The sequence below is a fragment of the Pleurodeles waltl genome, chromosome 7, assembly GCF_031143425.1.
Source record: "Pleurodeles waltl isolate 20211129_DDA chromosome 7, aPleWal1.hap1.20221129, whole genome shotgun sequence".
In the NCBI taxonomy this organism is placed as follows: domain Eukaryota; kingdom Metazoa; phylum Chordata; class Amphibia; order Caudata; family Salamandridae; genus Pleurodeles; species Pleurodeles waltl.
In genome coordinates, this window is record NC_090446.1 from 782,341,831 (window position 1) to 782,362,891 (window position 21,061).

Consider the following 21,061-nt stretch of genomic DNA (forward strand, 5'->3'; position numbering starts at 1 on the left):
TGGCAAAATCTTTAGCACCCTCTAAGTCCTAGTAAGTGGTACCCCTGGTACCTAGAACACTAAAGAGGTTCCCTAAGGGCTGCAGTATGAATTGTGCAGCCCTAAGGAACCCCTCACCAAGCACATGCCAGGCTGCCATTGCAAGATTTATGTCTTGGTTGAGAAAAAAGTGAAAACAGAACATTGAATACTAGCCTATGTGTCATGTCCCCTAGCACTGCATGTAATATATGTAAGTCACCCCTCTAGCAGGCCTTACAGCCCTAAGGCAGGGTGCATTATATGTGAGGGCATATCTGCACAAGCAGATATGCCCCTGTTATGTCTCTATCAAATCTCAGACTTAGTAAGTGATCAGGAAAGCCATTTAAAAAAGTGCTTGACACTAGTCATTACGAGCTCCCCAGCTACCTGATGGCTTCACTGAAGATAGCGAGGTTTGCTATCAAACATCTCGTTTTGATGAACCTACACTGATGCCAGTGTTGGATTCACCAATACATGCACCCACTGGGCACTTTAGAGGTGCCACCTGAAAACCTACAAACTGTTAATGTGTTAACTGACTGGTCCCAATCAGTTCAGCCACCATAGCCACGTTTCTGACCCCTCTAAGGTGAGAGCCACCACTAACGGGGCACAGAGACAAAGGCCTGCGAGGGTGGGGGTGTAGACATCTCTAGGCAGGATGGACATTCCAGGGCAGGAAGCTTCAAAGGCCTTACTGCCTTTGTAATGCAACCCAGGTCTCTCCCCGCTCACTTTTGCGGAAGGACGGGGGGGGGAAGTTAGGCAGGTTAGGAGGAGTGCCCACTTCATACCAGTCCCATCCCTAAGGAGGATGAGCTGAAGTGGACACCACTTTCAAAGTCCTCCATCTTCGTTTGGAAGGAATTAGGCCACTAGGGTAAGGGTTATGCCCACTTCCCAACGGAAGTGGTCATAGAAAGGATGAGTCACCCGAAAGGTGGGCACTCCCTGTAATGCCCCCAAATTGAGTATTTAGGTGTCACCACTGAAACCCAGAACTCAGATCCCTGCTGACCTGAAGGACACTCCAGAGACGCAAAAGACAATAAACAAAGATCTATTAAGGTCTTCACACCAATTCTGCCAGCCTGCCTGTGGACTTTGACAACTGTAAAAAATACCTCATCCTCCAGCTACTGAAACTTCCAGAAGTTTGGCAGGACTGCAAGTGTTCACCCCAGCACAAGAAACTCCTGTAGTGTAGCAGAGGTGCTCCCCTGCATCCTTGCAGGGACCCAAGAACCACTGAAGAGGACTTCAGACTGACACTGGTGCTCCTACATCCCCCAGCATCGCAAGACCTGAGCCCACTTGATGGCTCATCCAAACAGGACACCCAGTCCTCGCCTGTAGCCTCTTATCATAGGGACTAATCTCCATAGGAATGCATTGGGCAACCAATGCTGTTTTGCACCTTACATCTTGACATCCCCGTGCCACTGAGTGTGCACTGTGGGTGCTGCCTTGGACCTTGCCCACTACTCACCTTAAACCCAGGAGAATGATCTTGTAAGTCGCTGTACACTCTCTGCTTGCTGACTCTGTTTTCCTCCTCGAGGACCCCCACCCCTCCAACCGCAAGTGCTCCTGGGCAAGGAAACCCGATGCCAAAGGACAAACCTGCATCCATCAACCCTGGGCCCTTGTGAAGAGGACCAAAGGTGCACCTACATTCTCGAAAACCCCACTTTTGCGACCTACCTGTTGGTTGTCCCTGACTGCCGCCCCCCCCCACCCCCACCCCTTAAGCCAGAGCCTACAGCCTAAATCCATGGAGACCAATCCCCATTGAAATACAGTGGGCACCCAATGCTATATTACACCACTGCACCCGGCCCGCTGAGCCAGTGCTGCCCGGAGTGACCAGTACTCACCTTAAGTCCACATGATCAGTCCCGCGAGTCGTCGCAAAGTGCTTGTTTGCTGAATGTGTTTACCTTCCATAAGCTAACATTGAAGAACTCTGAATTTGCAAGGTATTGATTTTTGCAAGTAAAAATAATTTAAGCTAAGAAATGTGCTTTCCTTGTAAAAAACGTTCTTGGTTTCAAAGTACATACATGAAAAAGTGTTATTTTTCTAATTTGGTCTCATATTTATTCTTTGAGTGTTTGTCTCATTTATTGCCCTGTAAGTACAACAAGTGCTTAGCACTACCCTCTGATAATCCTAACTGCTTGCCCACACTACCACAAAATAAAGCATTAGTCCGATCGACTTTTGCATCTTCAAACCAAAATTGGGGATCCACTGACTATCTGCAAGGTGTACTTTTTTTTAGTGCACCATATAGAGTCAGACTCCTGCATGCAATTTCTATTAAGTCTGCAAACCTGGTCTGTCTCTCCCATTGTGGCGCTATTAGAATTAGTGTCACTGGTGATTGTTTGCATTTGTTGATCAACTTCTGCAAAAGTGGGATCGGGCGTAAGCAGATTCCCCTTACCAATCTATCGACAAAGCATTCCCAGAGATAGGGGGTGTGGGTGCCTAGGTGCAGATAATTGGCATTTTGCTTTCTCTGGTGTTGCAAACAGATCCACACTGGGTGAAAATCTGTTTGAGTACCGTTTGAGTTCCCATTCGTGAGATGTGGACGCTTATCTGCTCAGCCTGTCTGCTTGTACATTGTCCTTCCCTGGCAGGTGTATTGTTATTTTCATTTGTCTCTGGATGGCACAATTTTAGACCTCTTGTGCTATCCTCAACTGTAGACATGATTTTGTACCATGCTGTTTGCTGAGACAGAACATCGTTGTTGTGTTGTCTGTCTGAATTAACAATGATTTTCCCCACAGCTTTTTTTGAAAGGCTTTTAAGGATAGTAACAAAGATTTTAGCTCTAACAAACTCATATGTTGGACTGCTTCCTATTCTCTTCAAAGTTCTCTGATTTTCAGTCTCCCCATATGAACTCCCAAACCCATATGAAAGGCTTCTGTGGTAATGGCTACTGTGGGAGTTGAGTCTGAGAATGGTCTTCAAATTGCTGTATTTGTCATGTTCTTCATGTATATTGTGTCTGACAACCATTACATCTTCCTAACTCCCTCTGGCTTGTGACCTGCTGATTTTGAATCATTCCTCGATTGGTCTCATTTGGAGCCTTGCAATTGGTATGAGAGGTATGCAAGATGCCATTTTCCCAAGACATTTTCTCACAGTTCTCCATGTCAGAGGCTCACCCTTCTGTTACTGGTGAGTTCCTTGTATAAAATACCTTATTCTTTTCTCACAAGGGTATACTTTGCCCTCTACTGAATTGGTTCTCACTCCAAGGAACTGATTTTCTTGTTCTGATGTCGGTGACAGTTTCACTGTTTAGAGAAAAACACAGAGTCTGTAGCATTGACATCATTTTGTCTGTGTTCTTTGCATTTGTGTTGTGAATTTCCTTTTATCAGCAATCGTCTAAATGGGGTACGGAAAATGTTACTTACCCAGTCGACATCTGTTTGTGGCATGAAGTGCTGTAGATTCACAAGCTTTGCATAAGTCTGCCTTCTAGTGTTGGGCTCAGACTGTTACAAGTTGTATTTCATAGCAGAATCTTTGAGTCACGAGATCGAGTGAATCCTCCTCTCGGTGATAGTATGCATGGGCATCAAGTCTTTCGTTAGAATGTTTTCCCGCAGTAGGGTGAAGTAAAGAGTGTAGATAGATACAGATGCCCATGTTATTAATATACTTATTTACAATATGTGGTAGTGCAACGACCACAGGCATCCGGGCAGGAGGGTGGGCGCATACAAATCTACAGTACTGCATGCCACGACCAGATGTCTACTGGGTAAGTAACATTTTCTGTTTGATGGCATGTGTAGCTGTAGATACACATGCTTTGCATAGACTGTAAAGCAGTCCCCTCCAAAATAAGCGGCGGCTAGCCTGTAGGAGTTGAAGTAGCATGAAATAATGTCCTAAGGACTGCCTGGCCAACATTTGCTTGTTGGCTAGGTAGTTGGCATGGTCACCCCCAGTTTTTGCCTTGTGTTAATGCCAGCTTGGATTGGAAGTGTGCTGGGACCCTGCTAACCAGGCCCAAGCACCAGTGTTCTTTCCATAAAGCTGTACCTTTGTTTCCACAACTGGAACAGCTCTGGCACACAGTTACGTCCTTTGTAAAAGGTACCCATAGTACCAAGGGCCCTGTGGTCAGGTAAGGTCTCTAAGGGCTTCGCATTTATTATGCCACCCTAGGCGACCCCTCACTCCGCACATTCACACTGCCTTGCAGCTTAGGTGTACTGATGGGGAGGAAAAGGCAACGTCGACATGGCACCCCTCTAAGGGTGCTATGCTCACAAACCACTGCCTGTGGTGTAGGTAAGTCACCCCTCTAGCAGGCCTTACTGCTGTAAGGCAGGGTGCACTATACCCCTATATATGCCCCTAAAGTGTCTAAGTCCATTCTTAAAGATTGTAAGTGCAGTGTGGCCATATTAAGTATATGGTCTGGGAGTCTGTCATTACAAACTCCACAGCACCATAATGTCTTCACTGAATACTGGGAAGTTTGGTATCAAACTTCTCAGCACAATAACCCCCCCTCCCCCAACACACACACACACACACACACACAGGCAAAGTCCCACTTTTGCCAGCAAGTCTGGTGGGAAAATTAGGGAAAAGAGGGAGGGGTGACCACCCCAGCCAAGACCACCCCTAAGGTGTCCAGAGCTGAGGGAGCCCCCCCCCCCCCCATGCAAAATCCTTCATCTTGGTTTGGGGGACAGGGACCAACAGGGATAGGAATGTGCCCCCCTCCCTAAAGAGAATGGGCGCAAGGAGGGTGCAGCCACCCTCAGGGACAGTAGCCATTGGCTACTGCCCTCTGACCCCTAACACACCCCTGAATCTCGGATTTAAGGGCCTCCCTGAACCCAGCTCACCAGATTCCTGGTGGCCTACAAAGAGAAGGACTGCTAAGCTGAAAACCCCAGCACAGAAGAAGGAAGACAACAACTACTTTGGCCCCAGCCCTACCGGCCTGTCTCCTGCTACAAAGAACCTGAAAGAAGAACAGAGACGCGTCCAGCGGGCCCGGCGACCTCTGAGAACTCCAGAGGACTGCCCTGCACCCCAAAAGGACAAGAACTCCTGAGGACAGCAGCTCTGTCCAAAAGAAACTTTCAACCACGGACTCCCACCTCACTCCGGATGCACGAGTCCTGACCCCTGTGCACCTGATGCCCACAGCTCGTGTCCAGGATGTCCACCAAGCAAAAAAGGGTCACCAGGCGATTGGGATCAAGAACCCACCCTGGGTTGACCCTTCCAAGCCCCATGATGACACCTGCACAGCGAATCCAGAAGACCCCTCTGACCGCAAACTCCGGACAAAGATAACAGATGCCTCGAGGACACAGTGCACCCCCAGGCCTTGGAGAACCTGACCCCCAGTGTAGTTTCAACCAGCAGGCGGCTCTCTTACCTGTCCGGCCCGTGGCGTACCCTAGACAACACCCCCCCCCCCCATTGCCTGCTACCTCTAAGTGACTTTTCTATTTAATGCTATTCCTCTAGAATTTAGAGCATGCTGGTTTGAAAAATTACAGGGGGATCTATCTGCATTTATATGGGCATCTAAAGGGAACAGAATAGCGTGAAAAAAAGCTATGTAAAAAGAAAGAAGGGGGGATTGCATTACCAGATTTCTATAAATATTATCTTGCTTTTCAATTTAAGAACATAAGAATCCTTTTGAGGCCCTGACACATCTTACGGATGAAGCCGACAACTTTCTATACAAATTTGGTCATCCAAAATATTTTAAGAAGGTCCTACTCAAGATCCCTAAACAGGCACGATTCGGAGTGTTTTAGGGATATCTTATTACTGTCGTTCGGCACCCATTTGGGATTCACCAGGTACTCCTGAGTGTTTTCTAGATAAGCTATCAGGCCCGTTGAAAGCCAATGGGGTGACTGAATGGGGGCAAATTATAGAGGACTCTGAGCCGGTACCTTTGTTTATATTTTTGGAACGAGCGGGTGATACAGGCTCTAATTTTAAATATTATCAATTGTCCAGTTGGGTCAAGTCTCCTCAGAAAGGAGAAATTAGGAAGAGTCCTTGGGAGGAGAAATTAAGGCGGAAATGTATTGATAAGGAAGTGGCTTTGTGGTATCAGGCATTGTTAGATGCGGCGGAAGAGGATCTGCCGCTTCCGTTGTTTAAGTGGAGGGAGGTCTTTCTAAACCTGGATGTTGTTAGTTTATGGGAATTATCATGTCTCAGACTGTGGTTTACCATTAAATCGACCCGCATGAAGAAAAATCATTTGTTTACTTTACATAGGGTCTATTGGACACCGGCGAGGCTGACGGCCATAGGAAAGACTAAAAAGAATTGCAAGCAGTAGGCTTATCAGAGGGTAGTGTTAAGCATTTGTTGTACACACACAGGCATTAAATGAGGAACACACACTCAAAGACTTAACTCCAGGCCAATATATTTTATATAGAAAAATATATTTTCTTAATTTATTTTTAGAACCACAAGATTCAAATTTGAGGTAAGTACATAAAATGCAAGGTACTTCACACAGGCAAGTATAGAACTTTGATTTAAAACAGTAGTACACAGTTTTGCTTAAAATGGCAAATAGCTATTTTAAAAGTGGACACAGTGCAAAAACCAACAGATCCTGGGGAAGGTAAGTATTGGTTAGTTTTTGCAGGTAAGTAAAGCACTTACACAGTCAGTCTCTTGGGCATAGGCAGCCCACTGTTGGGGGTTCAAGGCAATCACAAAGTCACCGCAGCAGCACCACAGGGCCAGGCAGGTGCAGAGGTCAAAGGAGGGCCCAAAACACATAGGCGCCTATGGATAACAGGGGTGCTCCGGTTCCAGTCTGCTAGCAGCTAAGTACCTGCGTCCTCGGGGAGCAGACCAGGGGGGTTTTGTAGCGCACTGGGAGGGAATGGGATACACACAAGCACACAAAACACACCCTCAGCGGAACAGGGGCGGTTGGGTGCAGCGTGCAATGTAGGCATCAGGTTTGCTATTGAAAACAATGGAGGGACCCAGGGGTCACTCTGGCGATGCAGGCAGGGCACGGGGGCTTCTCGGGCCAGCCACCGACTGGGCTAGGGTGAGGGCCACCTGCTGGTCACTCCTGCACTGGTAGGTGGTTTCTCTCGGTCATGGGGGCTGGGGGCTGCGGGTGCGGTGCTTGGTCCAGGCATCAGGTTCCTTTGTTACCAGGCAGTCACAGTCAGGGGGAGCCTCTGGATCCTCTCTGCAGGCGTCGCTGTGGGGGTGCAGGGAGGTCGACTCAGGGTGTCTACATCTTTGGAGTCAACTGGGATTCCTCTCTGCAGTGTCGGTTTCGCCAAACTCGAGCCGGGGGCATTGGATGCAGAGTGTGAAGTCTCACGCTTCTGGCGGGAAGTGAGAGTCTCTTTAAAGTTGCTTCTTTGTTGCAATTTTGTTGCTGTTTCTGGACAGAGCTACTGTCCCCAGGAGGTTCTTGGTCCTTCAGGTGCAGGTCAGTCCTCTGAGCCCTCAGAGGTCGTTAGTCCAGCTGGATGATTCTCTGTGCAGGTACTTTGAGTCTGGAGACAGGCCAGTGGGTCTGGGGCCAAGTCAGTTGGTGTCTCCGTCATCTCTGCTGGGCTTTCAGGTCAGCAGTCCTTCATGTTGTAGGTTGCAGGAATCTGAGTTCCTGGGTTCAGGGTCGCCCCAAATACTTAATTTAGGGGGGTGTTTAGGTCTCGGAGGCAGTAACCAATGGCTTCTGTCCTTGAGGGTGGCTATGCCCTCCATGTGCCTCCTCCCTGAGGGGAGGGAGGCACATCCCTATTCCTATTGGAGAAATCTGCCAAAATCAAGATGGAGGATTTCTAAAGGCAGGGGTAACATCAGCACAGGGGACCTTAGGGGCTGCCCTGACTGGTGGGTGACTCCTCCTTGTTTTTCTCATTATCTCCTCCAGACTTGCCGCCAAAAGTGGGGGCTGTGTCCAGAGGGGCAGGCATCTCCACTAGCTGGGATGCCGTGGGCGCTGTAACAGGCATGCGCTTTAGAGGCTCACCGCCAGGTGTTACAGTTCCTGCAGGGGGAGGTGAGAAGCACCTCCACACAGTGCAGGCTTTGTTCCTGGCCACAGAGTGACAAAGGCACTCACCCCATGTGGCCAGAAACTCGTCTGGTTGTGGCAGGAACTGGTCAGCCTAACACTAGGAATTGGACTGTATACAGGGGGCATCTCTAAGATGCCCTCTGTGTGCATTCTTCAATAAATCCCACACTGGCATCAGTGTGGATTTATTGTGCTGAGAATTTTGATACCAAACTTCCCAGGTTTCAATGTAGCCATTGTGGAACTGTGGAGTTCGTAACTGACAGACTCCCAGACTATATACTCTTTATGGCTACCCTGCACTTACAATGTCTAAGGTTTTGCTTAGACACTGTAGGGACATAGTACTCATGCAACTATGCCCTCACCTGTGGTATAGTGCACCCTGCCTTAGGGCTGTAAGGCCTGCTAGAGGGGTGACTTACCTATGCCACAGGCAGTGTGAGGTGGGCCTGGCACTGTGAGGGGAGTTCCATGTCGACTTAGTCATTTTCTCCCCACCAGCACACACAAGCTGTGAGGCAGTGTACATTTGCTGAGTGAGGGGTCCCCAGGGTGGCATAATACATGCTGCAGCCCTTAGAAACTTTCCCTGGCCACAGGGCCCTTGGTACCAGTTACAAGGGACTTATCTGTGTGCCAGGGCTGTGCCAATTGTGGGAACAAAAGTACAGTTTAGGGAAAGAACACTGGTGCTGGGGCCTGGGTAGCAGGATCCCATCACACTTTCAATCATAACTAGCATCAACAAAAGGCAAGAAGTTAGGGGGGAACCATGCGAAGGGTGGCATTTCCCTACCCAGATTAACTGGGATAAATCAGTGTTATACGCCCCACAGGAGGACACGGTTCTCCACTCCCTTCCAGATCAACTAAAATACTAGTGAGGGATTCAAGTATGTACAGGCCTTTTTATGGAAGAAGAGGCACCAGCGAATTGCACTCAAAACCCTGCAACGTAATCAGTATATCCCTGCCGGATTTGGAAGCATATTATTGGGCGGCACATTAGATCAACGTTAACGACTGGATGTTTTCCCCCAGTGATCACACTACTTTCAGTCTGGAGAGATTACAGTGGGAGGAGAGATTACAGTGGGAGGGGAGATTGGGTCTAAATTACTTACATGTAGGTGGGGGAGTGAGACGGCTACTGGCCGCGACACAGGCGGCTCTTGGAGCCTGGTCTAGGGCTACCAAGGTGCTGGGACGGATGAGCAGATCCACCAGGATGACCTCCCCGTGGGAGGGTGGCTGGCTGTCGGAAAATGGCAAATTGACTGGATTCAAGGTGTGGGTTCGTATTGGAATCTCCAATCTAGAAGATGTGTTGGAAGGGGGGATCTTATGCCCTTTTAATCACTGCAGACCGTATATGGGCTCAACAAGATGCATTTGTTCTACTATGCTCGACTGAGACATGCTTGGAGGGCCTCCCTGGGATGGAAATACAGAATCTGCAACTAGATGTCTCTATCAGATAGAGCATTTAACTGTTAAAGCCATTACTATGGTGCACAGGACCATTAACAATAATATGGCGGACACCCTTAGTAGATTACGCAACCAGTGGGACGCTGACTTAGGGGAAATGGAGAATATAGACTGGGAAGCAGCATTGAGGTTTCCCGAGAAGTTGCCATCAGATCCAGGCTGCGATTAATTCAGTTTAGGATCCTACATAGGGTTTATGATAGGCAGCGTCTACATACTATGGGGTGGGCACAACATCCAAACGATATACGATGTCAGGGGCAGATTGCCACCTTTTTCCATACCATATAGGGTTGTCATGTATTGCAGGAATACTGGGGGAAGATCATAGGGGAACTGTAGGGGGTGGTCTCGGAGTGGATCCCGCTTGACCCCTAATTTATCCTCCTTGAAATCCCCAATGATGTGGATGTGCCCAGGGCTAAACTCACTTTCTGCAATCTCTGGTTGGTGGTGGCTAAAAGGGATATTAGCCGTTTGTGGGGAGCAGAGCTTGGCCCCATGGCAGACATGTGGAGGAGAGGGATGGATGGATTCATGATGGCAGAAAAGGTAACATACACAAACAGAGTCTGTCCGAAAATGTTTGGAAGGTTATGGGGCGGTTGTATGACGTAACATTCACTAACTCAGTAGGGAGGTAATGACTGATTCCACTGGAGTTCGCGGAGGACTGTAAACTATGGATGGATGGGGGTGGGGGGAGAATTGGGACCAAATCAAGAATTGCTTAAGGATTTGTCAGGGTGTCTGTGGGGAGTTTGAAGGGGGCAGGGGGGCAGGTAGGTGGGAGGGGTCCATTGTTGTTCCTTTTCTCTAACTTTGGTGCCAAATTACAGATATTGTTTTGATCTGGGGTGCACAAGTTAAAATGTAATAAAAAGTCATAATAAAAAAAAAAAAAAAAAAAAAAAAAAAAAGAAAGAAAACTAAAAGGTTTACTACTTGCCAGATGGCCATTACTGAGTCCGGAATAAGTAAGTTGTCAGGCTGAAATCCAAAACTGCCCCTATAACCAGTATCATCCTGAATAGTAGACTTTGAGTGAATAAAAAAAAAACAATATGGAATATTGGAGGGGAACGTTGGCTCAGACTTCAATGCTCCATTCATGCTGCTTGCATGAGGTAATCGTCCAGGTTTAGAAACAGTCCAGCTTCTGATGAGGCAGTGATGACACCATTGGGGCTGGGATTTTGATGAACACCTGAGCAGCAACTTTAATATCGACTGCCAGTGGCTTGTATGGCGACAGATGGTTTACTACACTGCACCATAAGTATTTTGAGCATTCCTTCAAGATGGGTACACAGATGAACGCAGTGTGCATAGCTGCCAGGATTTGAGCTAATTTCATAAACTTGAACTTCAAAATATGCTCCCTTTTATGATCAAATTTGATTCCACATCTTGAACTTTTAAATATGTATTTTCCATGCAGTTGTGAAAAGGGGTAGAGCCCTTTTTCTTGCAAGAAAATAGTATTATTCAGGCCACCAGTGAGCATCTTGCAAGGTGGGTCCTTTCAACCTCCTAAAAAGGTTTCTTTGAATGCAGCCTGGGATAGGCATGTATTGGTTAGAGGTAGACCATTATTCACCAACAAAAGCAGTCAAGCTCATTGCAAAGACAGTTTCCTCCCTGCAGGAATAAAATATGCCTCCTAAGATGGTGCGAGGGAGGCTAGTTGCTTCTAAGTAACTTCCTGTTCACAGTGGAAGCCCAGGAGTAGGAAGGTACCCTCTTTTTGGCATGGTTACCACCACTTTTTGCCGGCTATCAGTATGCTTGGACTGTTTTCATTGGGATCCTGCTAACCAGGACCCCAGTGATTGTGCTCTCTCCCTCCAAATTTGGTTCCCTAGGACTCTGCACAACCCACAATTGGCATACTGGTGCCCTCATATAACTCTAGTATATGGTACTTCGTTAACCAGGGCATTGGGGCACCAGGGCTTCCCCATGAGCTGCAGCATGTATTGTGCCACCCGTGGGATCCCATGCAAAATGTGTCTGCAGGCCTGCCATTGCAGTCTGTGTGAAAGGGTGCATGCACCCTATTTACTACAAGTCACTGCACCAGGTCACTGTAAGTCACCCCTATGGTGGGCCCTCCTAGTCCAGAGGGCAGGATGCAGGTACCTGTGTGTGAGGGTACCCCTGCATGAGCACAGAGGTGCCCCTACAAACTCCAGCTCGATTACACTGGACTTATCAAGTGCGTGGAAGCCATTCTGCCTGTGTACTGGACACAGCGGTATCTGTTTCCAGCTACATAATGGTACCTCTGACCCTGGCCATGTTTGGTGCCAAACATGTTGGTATCATACCCCAAAACTGCACCAGCCAGGGGCCCCCGGTCCCTGCTTTGGCGTAAACTGGACAAAGGAAAGGGGAGTGACCACTCCCCTGTCCATCACCACCCTAGGGGTGGTGCCCAGAGCTCCTCCAGGTGGCCACTTGATTCTGCCATCTGGAATCCAAGGTGGACAGAAGCCCATGTGAGCATCTGTGTGGCCGGGTCAGGTAGGTTACATCACAGACCTCTCCTAATAGGTGGTCAACTTGCTCCGTGACCAATCTCCCTTCCTGGGCTATTTCGGGACTCACCCTTGAGTGGGCCCTCAGAGTAAATGTGCAAGATTCCAGCAGGACTCCTCTGCATCGTTTACTTCATCTTCTGGCCACTGGGACTGCAACAGGACCCTCCAGGAACTGAAAATCTGCAACTACAGTGATGACTCTGCTCTACAATCTTGTTTCTCTGGCTCCTTCCAGCAACTGCAACATTTCCCCAGCTGTGCATCCTCTGAGGGCAACAGGTCTTCAGCCTGCACAAGAAGTAAGAAGGAATCTTCCTCGTAGTGAAGGAGTCACTCCCCTGCATCCGCAGACACCAAATGCAACGACGACCGGCTGCGTGAATCTTCTCTCCTCCGGACTGCATAGATCCTGCATCACAGGTGGGGGGGTGGAGTGGTCCCATTGGTCCTCTCTACCAGCTGTCCAACTTGGGAGATGGTAAGCCCTTGCCTCTCCTTCCAGGGCAGTACCCCTGAGATCACAGCCACTCTTGCAGCTACCAAGGTTTGTTTGTTCCTCCTCAAAGAGATCTTCAGGCTTCGTGTAGCCCCAGGCCCCAGCGATTCTTCCTGCAAAGCACAGTCCCCTGCCTGCTGCTCCAGCAACCTTGGACACTCTTCCAGGTGTGCTGAGTGGGCCTCACTGCAACTCCTGTGCCTGCTGCCAGTAGGTTGCCTCCTCTTCTTGTGACTCTCCCAGCTGCTGAGGGTTACCCAGATTCCCCTCCTTGGGTCGAGTCCCCTGGCTCTTGCTGGTCCTTTTCAGCCTTGCAAACCTTATTCTCCATCTCTTGCATTTGCCAAGGCTTGTTGGTGGTTTTCCAACATGACTAACCGACTGCATCTCGACTGTCGACATCACTTACATCAATTCTGGGACTTCTCATCTCCTGTGCTGCACTGCTGACCGTCTTCGTCCACCGTCAACCTGGTCCTGCCTCGACAAAAGGGTGGGTAGTGGCTCCTGCCACAATTGGACCCCTCCATCACGAACTGGAATTGGTCCCCATCTTTTGCAGGTCCTCTTGTCAGGATCAACTTTTTGGTTCTTCCAGTCTTGGGTGGGTCTTGCATAATCCTTTTCCAAAGTCCTCCTGTTGGTTTTGGGGAAAGCCAGGTACTTACCTCTGCTCTCCTGGTCACTGAGGGTCACTCTGGTACTCACCTCCTGGGGTTCCTAGTTCCTCCAGCTCCCTTCTACCGATTCTACTTCCTTGGATGGGGGACTGCCTTTCACACATTACGCTTTTGTAGTATATGGTTTGGTCCCCCCAGGGGTCCTCACTATGTGCTATTGCCAATGCTTATTACTTTCTATGCTATTTACTGATTGCTAATGTGTATACAATATTGTGTTTACTTACCTCCAGTTGGGGAATTGCCTACTCAGTATTCTATTATTTGTGTTACTATAATAAAGTACCTTTATTTTAGTAACACAGTGCGGTTCTTTCATGTGTGATAGTGCTTTGTGACTATAGTGGTATTACATAAGCTTTGCATGTCTCTAGATGAGTCTTGGCTGCTCACCCACAGCTACCTCTAGAGAGCCCGGGCTTCCTAGACACCGCCTACACCTCACTAATAAGGGATACCTGGTATAAGGTTATAACAACATAGTTGTTCACTACACACCAGGCCAGCTTCCTTCACTAGGGAGCAAGCTTGTTTTTTTACTTCAGATGAGTCTTCTTTTGTTCTGCGGACTTTGGACAAGAGAACTCCCAATCCATGAAAGGGCTTCACAAGCTGAAAGAAGTGGTGGTCTTGGGAGACAGTGAGCTAATCAGACATGTCTGTGCACACCTCGTCCTTTTTGAGGGCCTCATGCAGCATTTAATTAAACAAATTGTTCCAATCAAAAGGTAGGAGGTTGACATTCCTTTGGATCTCTACTTAAAATTTTAAAAATAAAAAGGTCATCCTCATCTGCAATCAATACTGAAGACGTCCTATGATAGCTTCTAATCTTCAGCTTTCTTATACTGGAGTAGGAACTTGTACCCCATCCAGATTAAAGTCTGAGAGCAAACAAACCACAGCGCGCCTTGGTGATACTCAAACTGTCTCAGAGAAAGTTCACCTGACAACTACACTTTCTTGCTGTAAAACACCAAAAGGTAGGCATCCCTATGGATATAAGTGCATCACCTTGGCTCTCAAAGAAGCAAGCATCATCACCAGGTTCAGTTCAGGTTCTTTCAGAGACTGGATTGACTACAGCATCCCAGTACCTGCTATCCAAGAACATTGCAAATGCGGAGAAAGAATGTCTCCTGATTCTTGAGCCTGTTAGAGGGCTTTATGCAAGTTAGTTGAGGCCACCAGCACATTGAAGCACATATTATTTGACAACAGCCTAGAACCTCGCAGGGCAGTGCATCTAAAGCAGGCACTGCTCCAGCATCTTTGGGTACAGGCACATATGGTTACTAGTAGCAATGGAGAGATCTGCCAAATGCATCCTCTTGAAAGAGGAAAGTGGAACTTTCAACCCTAACAGAAACACTGCATTGCTTCTGATGGGCTGGTAAGGGTGATGCGGAGATAGCTAGGGGGTGATTGGGGTGATGCTCGGAGGCAGGTGGAGGGGAGTAACAAACTCAGACACAAAGGTTACTCACGTTCTGACTCTTTTACCTAATGAAGCAATCCAAGGTCTATGGGTCTGGTTCACCCTTAATCTGCATGCAAACCAGGTGGTTCAGTATAGAATTAACAGCAATGGCAGAGCCTAGATGTGCACTGCAAGAGATGAAGAGTTATGTGGATTACGTGCTGTAAACCGCCAAAGGCTATGCACATGTGTTAATGTCCGAGTGTTGCAGCAACTGCAACTAGAGTTGAAGGAAAACCATTATTAGGGGGGATGAATAGCAAGAAAAATCCAAAAGGAGAAATATATTAAGGGTATCATGGGAAGGGTCTCACATTAGAAATTATCAGATTGTTAGTGAAGTTTCAAACCACACCATTAGGTGGAAAAAAGGAAACTGCAAGGGCATGCATACGAGCCACGATGCATTAACAGCTACGGATGCAGTTTCTAGCCTCGCAGCTAGCCATGAGGAATTAATAGGAAATGCAAGAACAACGCAGCTCCTCAATTTAAAACACGCATTGGCAAAATCAACGGGTCTCGCCCATGCAAGAGCCACTGGCTTTGTCAATGTCTTAAGCCATGGTGCAAAGCAGCGAGGGTGCTGAAGAGCATGGCTAAAAGTATATTTTTTTCAAAAGCACTATGATGGGGCCAGTGAGAATGCATTTAGTTCTGTACATCTGTTGCGATTTTGTGGGCATGATGTTAATGTTCGGAGTCAAACTTGTGTGGTATACAACGGCAGCTAAACAGAACAAGGTGCGGAGTTTAACACAATAGGAGGACGAGCTATTATCCCTACCACTGACCGCAAACTGAACAAAACAGCCTAAACGTCAGCAATAATGGCTATATTTAGAAGAGAAGGGTCATGAAATACATCAGCTATGTTAAGTATCCATTTGCTGAACTTGTTCTCTTCAGCAGATTCATATCATTTTTGATAAGGGAACGTGAACTGTCCTCTAACATGAGATCTGACAATTCAATACTGACTGCAGGCACATGATGCAGTGAAAACGAACAAGCACCGCCACATTAAAACTTGAGTAGTATTAGACATGGCACCTTAGTCTGCACTTCCTTTTCACAAGCCAGAATAGGCTTCAAGTAAACTCCTTTATGCATTTTTCGTTGGCGTTACATTTAACACAACTGTCTGGAAGCAATGCCATTGACTTTGTGAGCAAATCAAGTAACCCTTCACTTGTCGTACATACCATAGCACCCCAAAGAAATACTGCATTGCCAAGCCATACCAATGACATACCAAAACCTTTCTGAAATGCTGCTTTGGACTTGAGGCAATACCTCAAGTTCTGCTGGCTGTCCTGTTATTTAGAAGTAACTGTATTAGTTTTGTTCTCTCAAATGGAAGGTTGCCAAACTATTGGCACAGGGCAATCTCAAATGGAGGGGCCCACCCTCGAGTGTGTCCTCTTCAAGGCTTTTTTTTGTAGTTTTATTGTGAACTTGACTATGAGGTATTGAAGCACTTTACATGAGCACCAGTTACATTACACAAGGACACATTCATTTATTGGTAGACACGGGATGATTAAGTCATTTGTCCAGAATCTCAGGATGCTGAGCTGACGCCGAGACTCAAACCTGGTTCCCCAGCTCCAAAGTCGGCCGCTCTGGCCATTACACCACAACCTTCCCCATCCCTTGCACTCTGTGGTCTCTTTGTAAAGCTTGCCTCTGCTATCAGCACAAGGCCCTGCGTCTCTCGCTGTATGTCTGCAAACAGAGCACAAACACATCAGCACAAGCGTGGCTGTGCATCGCCAAAGGCACTGTCAGTTCATCAGAGCAGGAGGAGCGGAAACGAAGAACTCATTAATATCACGCATTTCTGTAAACGGTGCTTAGTGCAAAAACAAATGCTTAACTCTTCTGAGCAGGAAGAGCTGTGAATGTTTTTACAACAGAGGCTTCTTTTACCATCCTAATTTAGCAGAAAAGCACTGAAAATCGGACACGCAGGCTGTGATGTGCGAAAACTGGTTTTAATCTCATAACTAGCAGGCCTTTTTAAACATGTACCTGCGTTTATCCTGTCATTTTAAACTGTCCTTGGTATAATGTTACACAGAATAATGGGGGCATATAACTAACCATCATTGAAACAGTTTAAGGAAACGAGATCTTGCACAACATACAAATTAACTAAGTATTTGAAGCCGCTGTCAGGGGAAATACAAGCAAAAAGGGTTATGTTACAAACTCTTAAATGATGCATAGGAGGCGCATTAGCGGGCTTCCTGGGGTGAAAAATCTGCATGCCCCTTTCTTAGAAACAATCTCACTTTGAAGTCAGCCCAAAGCAAATAAAACACAGCTTCACTTGTCTGTGAATGCACACGAGATAAGAACAAAATGTACATGCCTGTGTACAGAAAGGCAGCTCTCAGAAGGATCCTGGTAAATAAGGTTTTGGCATGCAAGGGAGGAAGTGAATCTGCAGAACCTACGCCAGCAAATGGATAGCCAGAACATATGAGTTAAAAACCACAAACCCAATAGTTAGCGACAGGCAGAACGCATTTCTAGGTCAACTTTATGAAAGTCTTTCGCATACATAGGCAGCTACACTGTCTGGTAGGGTGCGATCTAAAAAAATAACGTTTTATGTTATCAATGACCGAGCAGGAAAAAAGATTTATTGCACACATACACAGGGGCTAGGTTTATAAAACGCAGTGAGCTATGTAGTGAATGTTTTCAGTAGCATTCGCACATACTTTTAAAATAATCTTTTTTTTTTCACTTCACGAATGATGTGCATACCAATTAAAAAAAAAGAAAAACTATGAATAGAAGAGCAGTAATTGAAGTATTCAAATTACCTTGCGAAACGCAGACATAAGAGGTGTAATTTTCCTATTATCTGCTGCATCTACATCAGCTGCAGCCTGTACGATTAACTGGACAACATCAAAGTGACCACCGTTTGCTGCCAACCATAACGGAGTGTTTCCCTTCTTATTTCGAACATCAATGTGCGCTCCCCTAAAACATAAACCACTGGTTATAGGCAAAATGAACAGACTGATTAGTGCTAATCCAATTTATACGACCTTGTGGCTGATAAAATAAGTTGACAGTATGTTTTAACAAATAAATTAGTTACTTATCTATAATTCTAACTCTCCAGCATTGGTATCTTTCATATATTCATATGCTTCAATCATTCTTTGAAGTCAGGCCGGGTATCCCTGGTAACTTTAAATAGCTGTAAACATTGTTACAGTGGCCATAGGCCTCAACAACAGTGTTTGTTTTGTTGCACACTCACTTCATTTGAAACAATCCACAATTCAGCAATGGTGAACTCTTCTACTTCCCTTACAGGCCACTGAGGCTCATATTTTAAAGTACAAATGTGAGGTGTGCATCTGGCAGAAGGGAGCCTCTGATCTAGGAAACGGGAGGATCGTGCGTAAACACATAGAGGACACCAATTCTCAAGAACTGGAATTACAGTTAAGTTCCTATTTTCTTCTCCAGCACCTGTTCTCTTATATAGCCACACGCTTAAACCAAACTACCAAGCAGTACATATTATTAGAATAAAGATTGAAGCAGGTCCCCTTTACTGAAACAGGTTGTCGAGCACTACCTGTCCTACTGATGAATAGCTGCTTGGCTTACAATCAGCCAGATACGCTTGCGGAAAAGAGTGCCTGCTCTTCCACCTGGTTGCAATGCAGATGCCTGGTGAATGTACTCCAGTGTAGAATAATTGCCATGCTTCTGGTAGGTGGTATCCTAACTCGGACCTTGGAGTGGACACTTAACTTGCAAAACTTCCTGCCACAGCAAAGTGAACAGATAACGTACAATTCCCTGTTTGGTCAGGGAGCAACCAGTCCTCGGTTGGCCGACGGTCACAAAAAGGTGGGATAACTTGCCTAAGCATTTTATCTTGCCATGAAAAATCTAATCCACCTGTGGACATCCCACAAGTGCAAAGTTTTTTCAGCTGATGTGGTAGAACTAGGGGGAAAAAACTGAAAATGTCTGCCTCACTCAGATACATTTGAGTGTAGGGACTATAGGTATAAACTTTTGATACGTTTACAGGATTACTTTGTCTCTAATAAACAAGATAAAGAGCTTGTTCGTGGTTATTGCCTCCAACTTCTGTACCCTTTTTGCTGATGTGAGGGCAAGCAAAGGCAATGTTTTCCGAAAGATGAACTTCAGGCGCGTTGAAGGGATAAGAACAAAGGGAGGCAGCATAAACTGGCTTAATACTATGTTCAGTTCCAAAAGCACTAGGAGTGTGGGGGAGAGGAAACTGTACAGGTTAAAAGGCCCTTTAAAGCCCCTTCATAAACTGTTTAGAATCCTTAGTGGTACACTGAATAGATCTTAGGAGAAGGGAATGCTTCAACACAAACGTGATGAATATCCCGCCCACCACATTACAATCCCATTATATCCTATGGAGATCATAATATGGCTGATGGGATATCCATCATGTTTGTGATGGGCTATTCCGTCAACCGAGATCTAAATCATGCTGTAAGTGTCTTCAGTTCTTTTAAAGCTTGAAATCGCCACCAAATAGACTCTCACTGAAGAATTCTCTTGGCAGCATGGAGGAATTTAATAGGGCTGCTATAGGCCTGTAAGTACCTGGGATGGGAGCCTATGACTATGTACAGAAACACCTCCACATGGCCTGGACCAGAATGTTTCAGATCATACACCTAGCCGTATGGCCTGCAACTCCAAGATGTGGATCATCTTTGTGTCAGACCAGAGGCCTCTGGTGATTAGGTCCTGCATAGGACTTTCCCACTTCTCCACTGGTGCATCCTTGGTACTATTCTGTCTGATGAAGGTTGCAATGGGAGGCCCACATTTAAAGACAATCACCACCAAAGCAGTGCCTGTGGGTCTTCTGGTCAGGTGGAGTATGTCAAAGCACCAGCTATTTACCTACTTCCACTGATTGTCTAGTTGTACAAATATAATTCTGGGCCAGCATACGGGTATTAACACTAAGCAGGAGATCATTAGGCCCAGGGGATATTTGTACAGTGTCATCTGCTTGCTTAGAACCAAAGGTTTTTGAGACAACAGAGTTTTAGTGATCTTTCTGATTAAGGAAAGGTTTTTCACCAGTGGGCTTCCAGGATTGCTACCAAGAACTGCAATCGTGTTCCTGGTTCAGTCAAAGGTTTCTCGAAGTCCAGTGTCAAGCCTAATCTGTGAAACAGGATGATGCAGGTGGAAACACAATCTTTTGCCTTTTCTGTGGATGGAGTCTTGACAAGTCTGTCCTCCAAACTAGGGGTATAGCTGGGGACCCTGACATCTCAGGAAGGCAGCCAACGGTACTGGATATTTGGTGCAAATCCGAGGAGCACACTTTATATGGAAAGGGCAACATGAAATTGTAGCAGTGCCCCACCAAAGAAAGGCGGAGATATTTCCTGTAGTTTTGATGCGTAGGAATGTGAAAGTAAACATCTTGAAGATTTAGGCAGTTAAGGAAGTCTCCTTCTTGAAGCATCAAAGGGGAGTACTTAAAGGGTCACCATTCAAAAGGACTGTTGAGTTTTCGCTTGAGCTCTGTGCTTGCAAAAGTTTTTGTGGATAACAAAAAAATTCTTAAAAAAGGGGCTTAGAACTCACCCCTTTCTCACCTGAACTTACCACTGTTTTAGTCCAAATTCGCTCTCAAAGATGTGCTTCTGATTGGCCAGCATGTTGTCTACTTTCACTTCCTTCTGTTTGCTTTGCCATCCAAGATGTTGTGTGGAGCCTGGACCAAGTACAGTTTACGGTCACTGACCACTGCCTACTGACTGACTGGTCAAGCAGTGTCATCAAATTATACCAGAATATTGGGCCCCTTTCCCGAAAGACACAGGTGAAAAAAGCTTTTTGGTACACCTCAGCCGGTTGATGCCTCGCTGCAGACATTTCTCTGTAAAGCTGACATTCTAATTTCTGTGAGCTTTATTGTGGCAATTGTGCCAGCCACAGTGACTTTTGTACAACCTATGAATCACAGACACGAATGCCAGCAAGTAGTCACAGGCTTTCATCCCTCCAAGGTCAGTAAAATGAGTGCCTCTCGCTGGGAAAATAATAAGTTTCTGTACAAAGTGTCTCTCAAGGGTTAAATAATATTAGGTAACTGATTTAAGGCAAAAAAGGGAAAGAAAACAGAAAGAATATTGTTACTTACCCTGTAAGCTTTTCCTTATGGCCTGTAGTACTGTAGATTCATATAAACTGCAT

At 46.4% G+C, this 21,061-nt stretch overlaps 1 protein-coding gene across 3 annotated transcripts in view; it reads right to left on the reverse strand.

Moving 5' to 3' along the window:
* ANKHD1 (ankyrin repeat and KH domain containing 1) overlaps positions 1–21,061 on the reverse strand; it is an 896,896-nt gene that overhangs the window by 478,588 nt on the left and 397,247 nt on the right. For all 3 annotated transcript variants that reach the window (XM_069199295.1, XM_069199294.1, XM_069199296.1), the window contains exon 22: positions 17,650–17,812. In XM_069199295.1, coding sequence (XP_069055396.1) covers positions 17,650–17,812 — 163 coding nt within the window. The remainder of the gene's footprint in view (positions 1–17,649; positions 17,813–21,061) is intronic.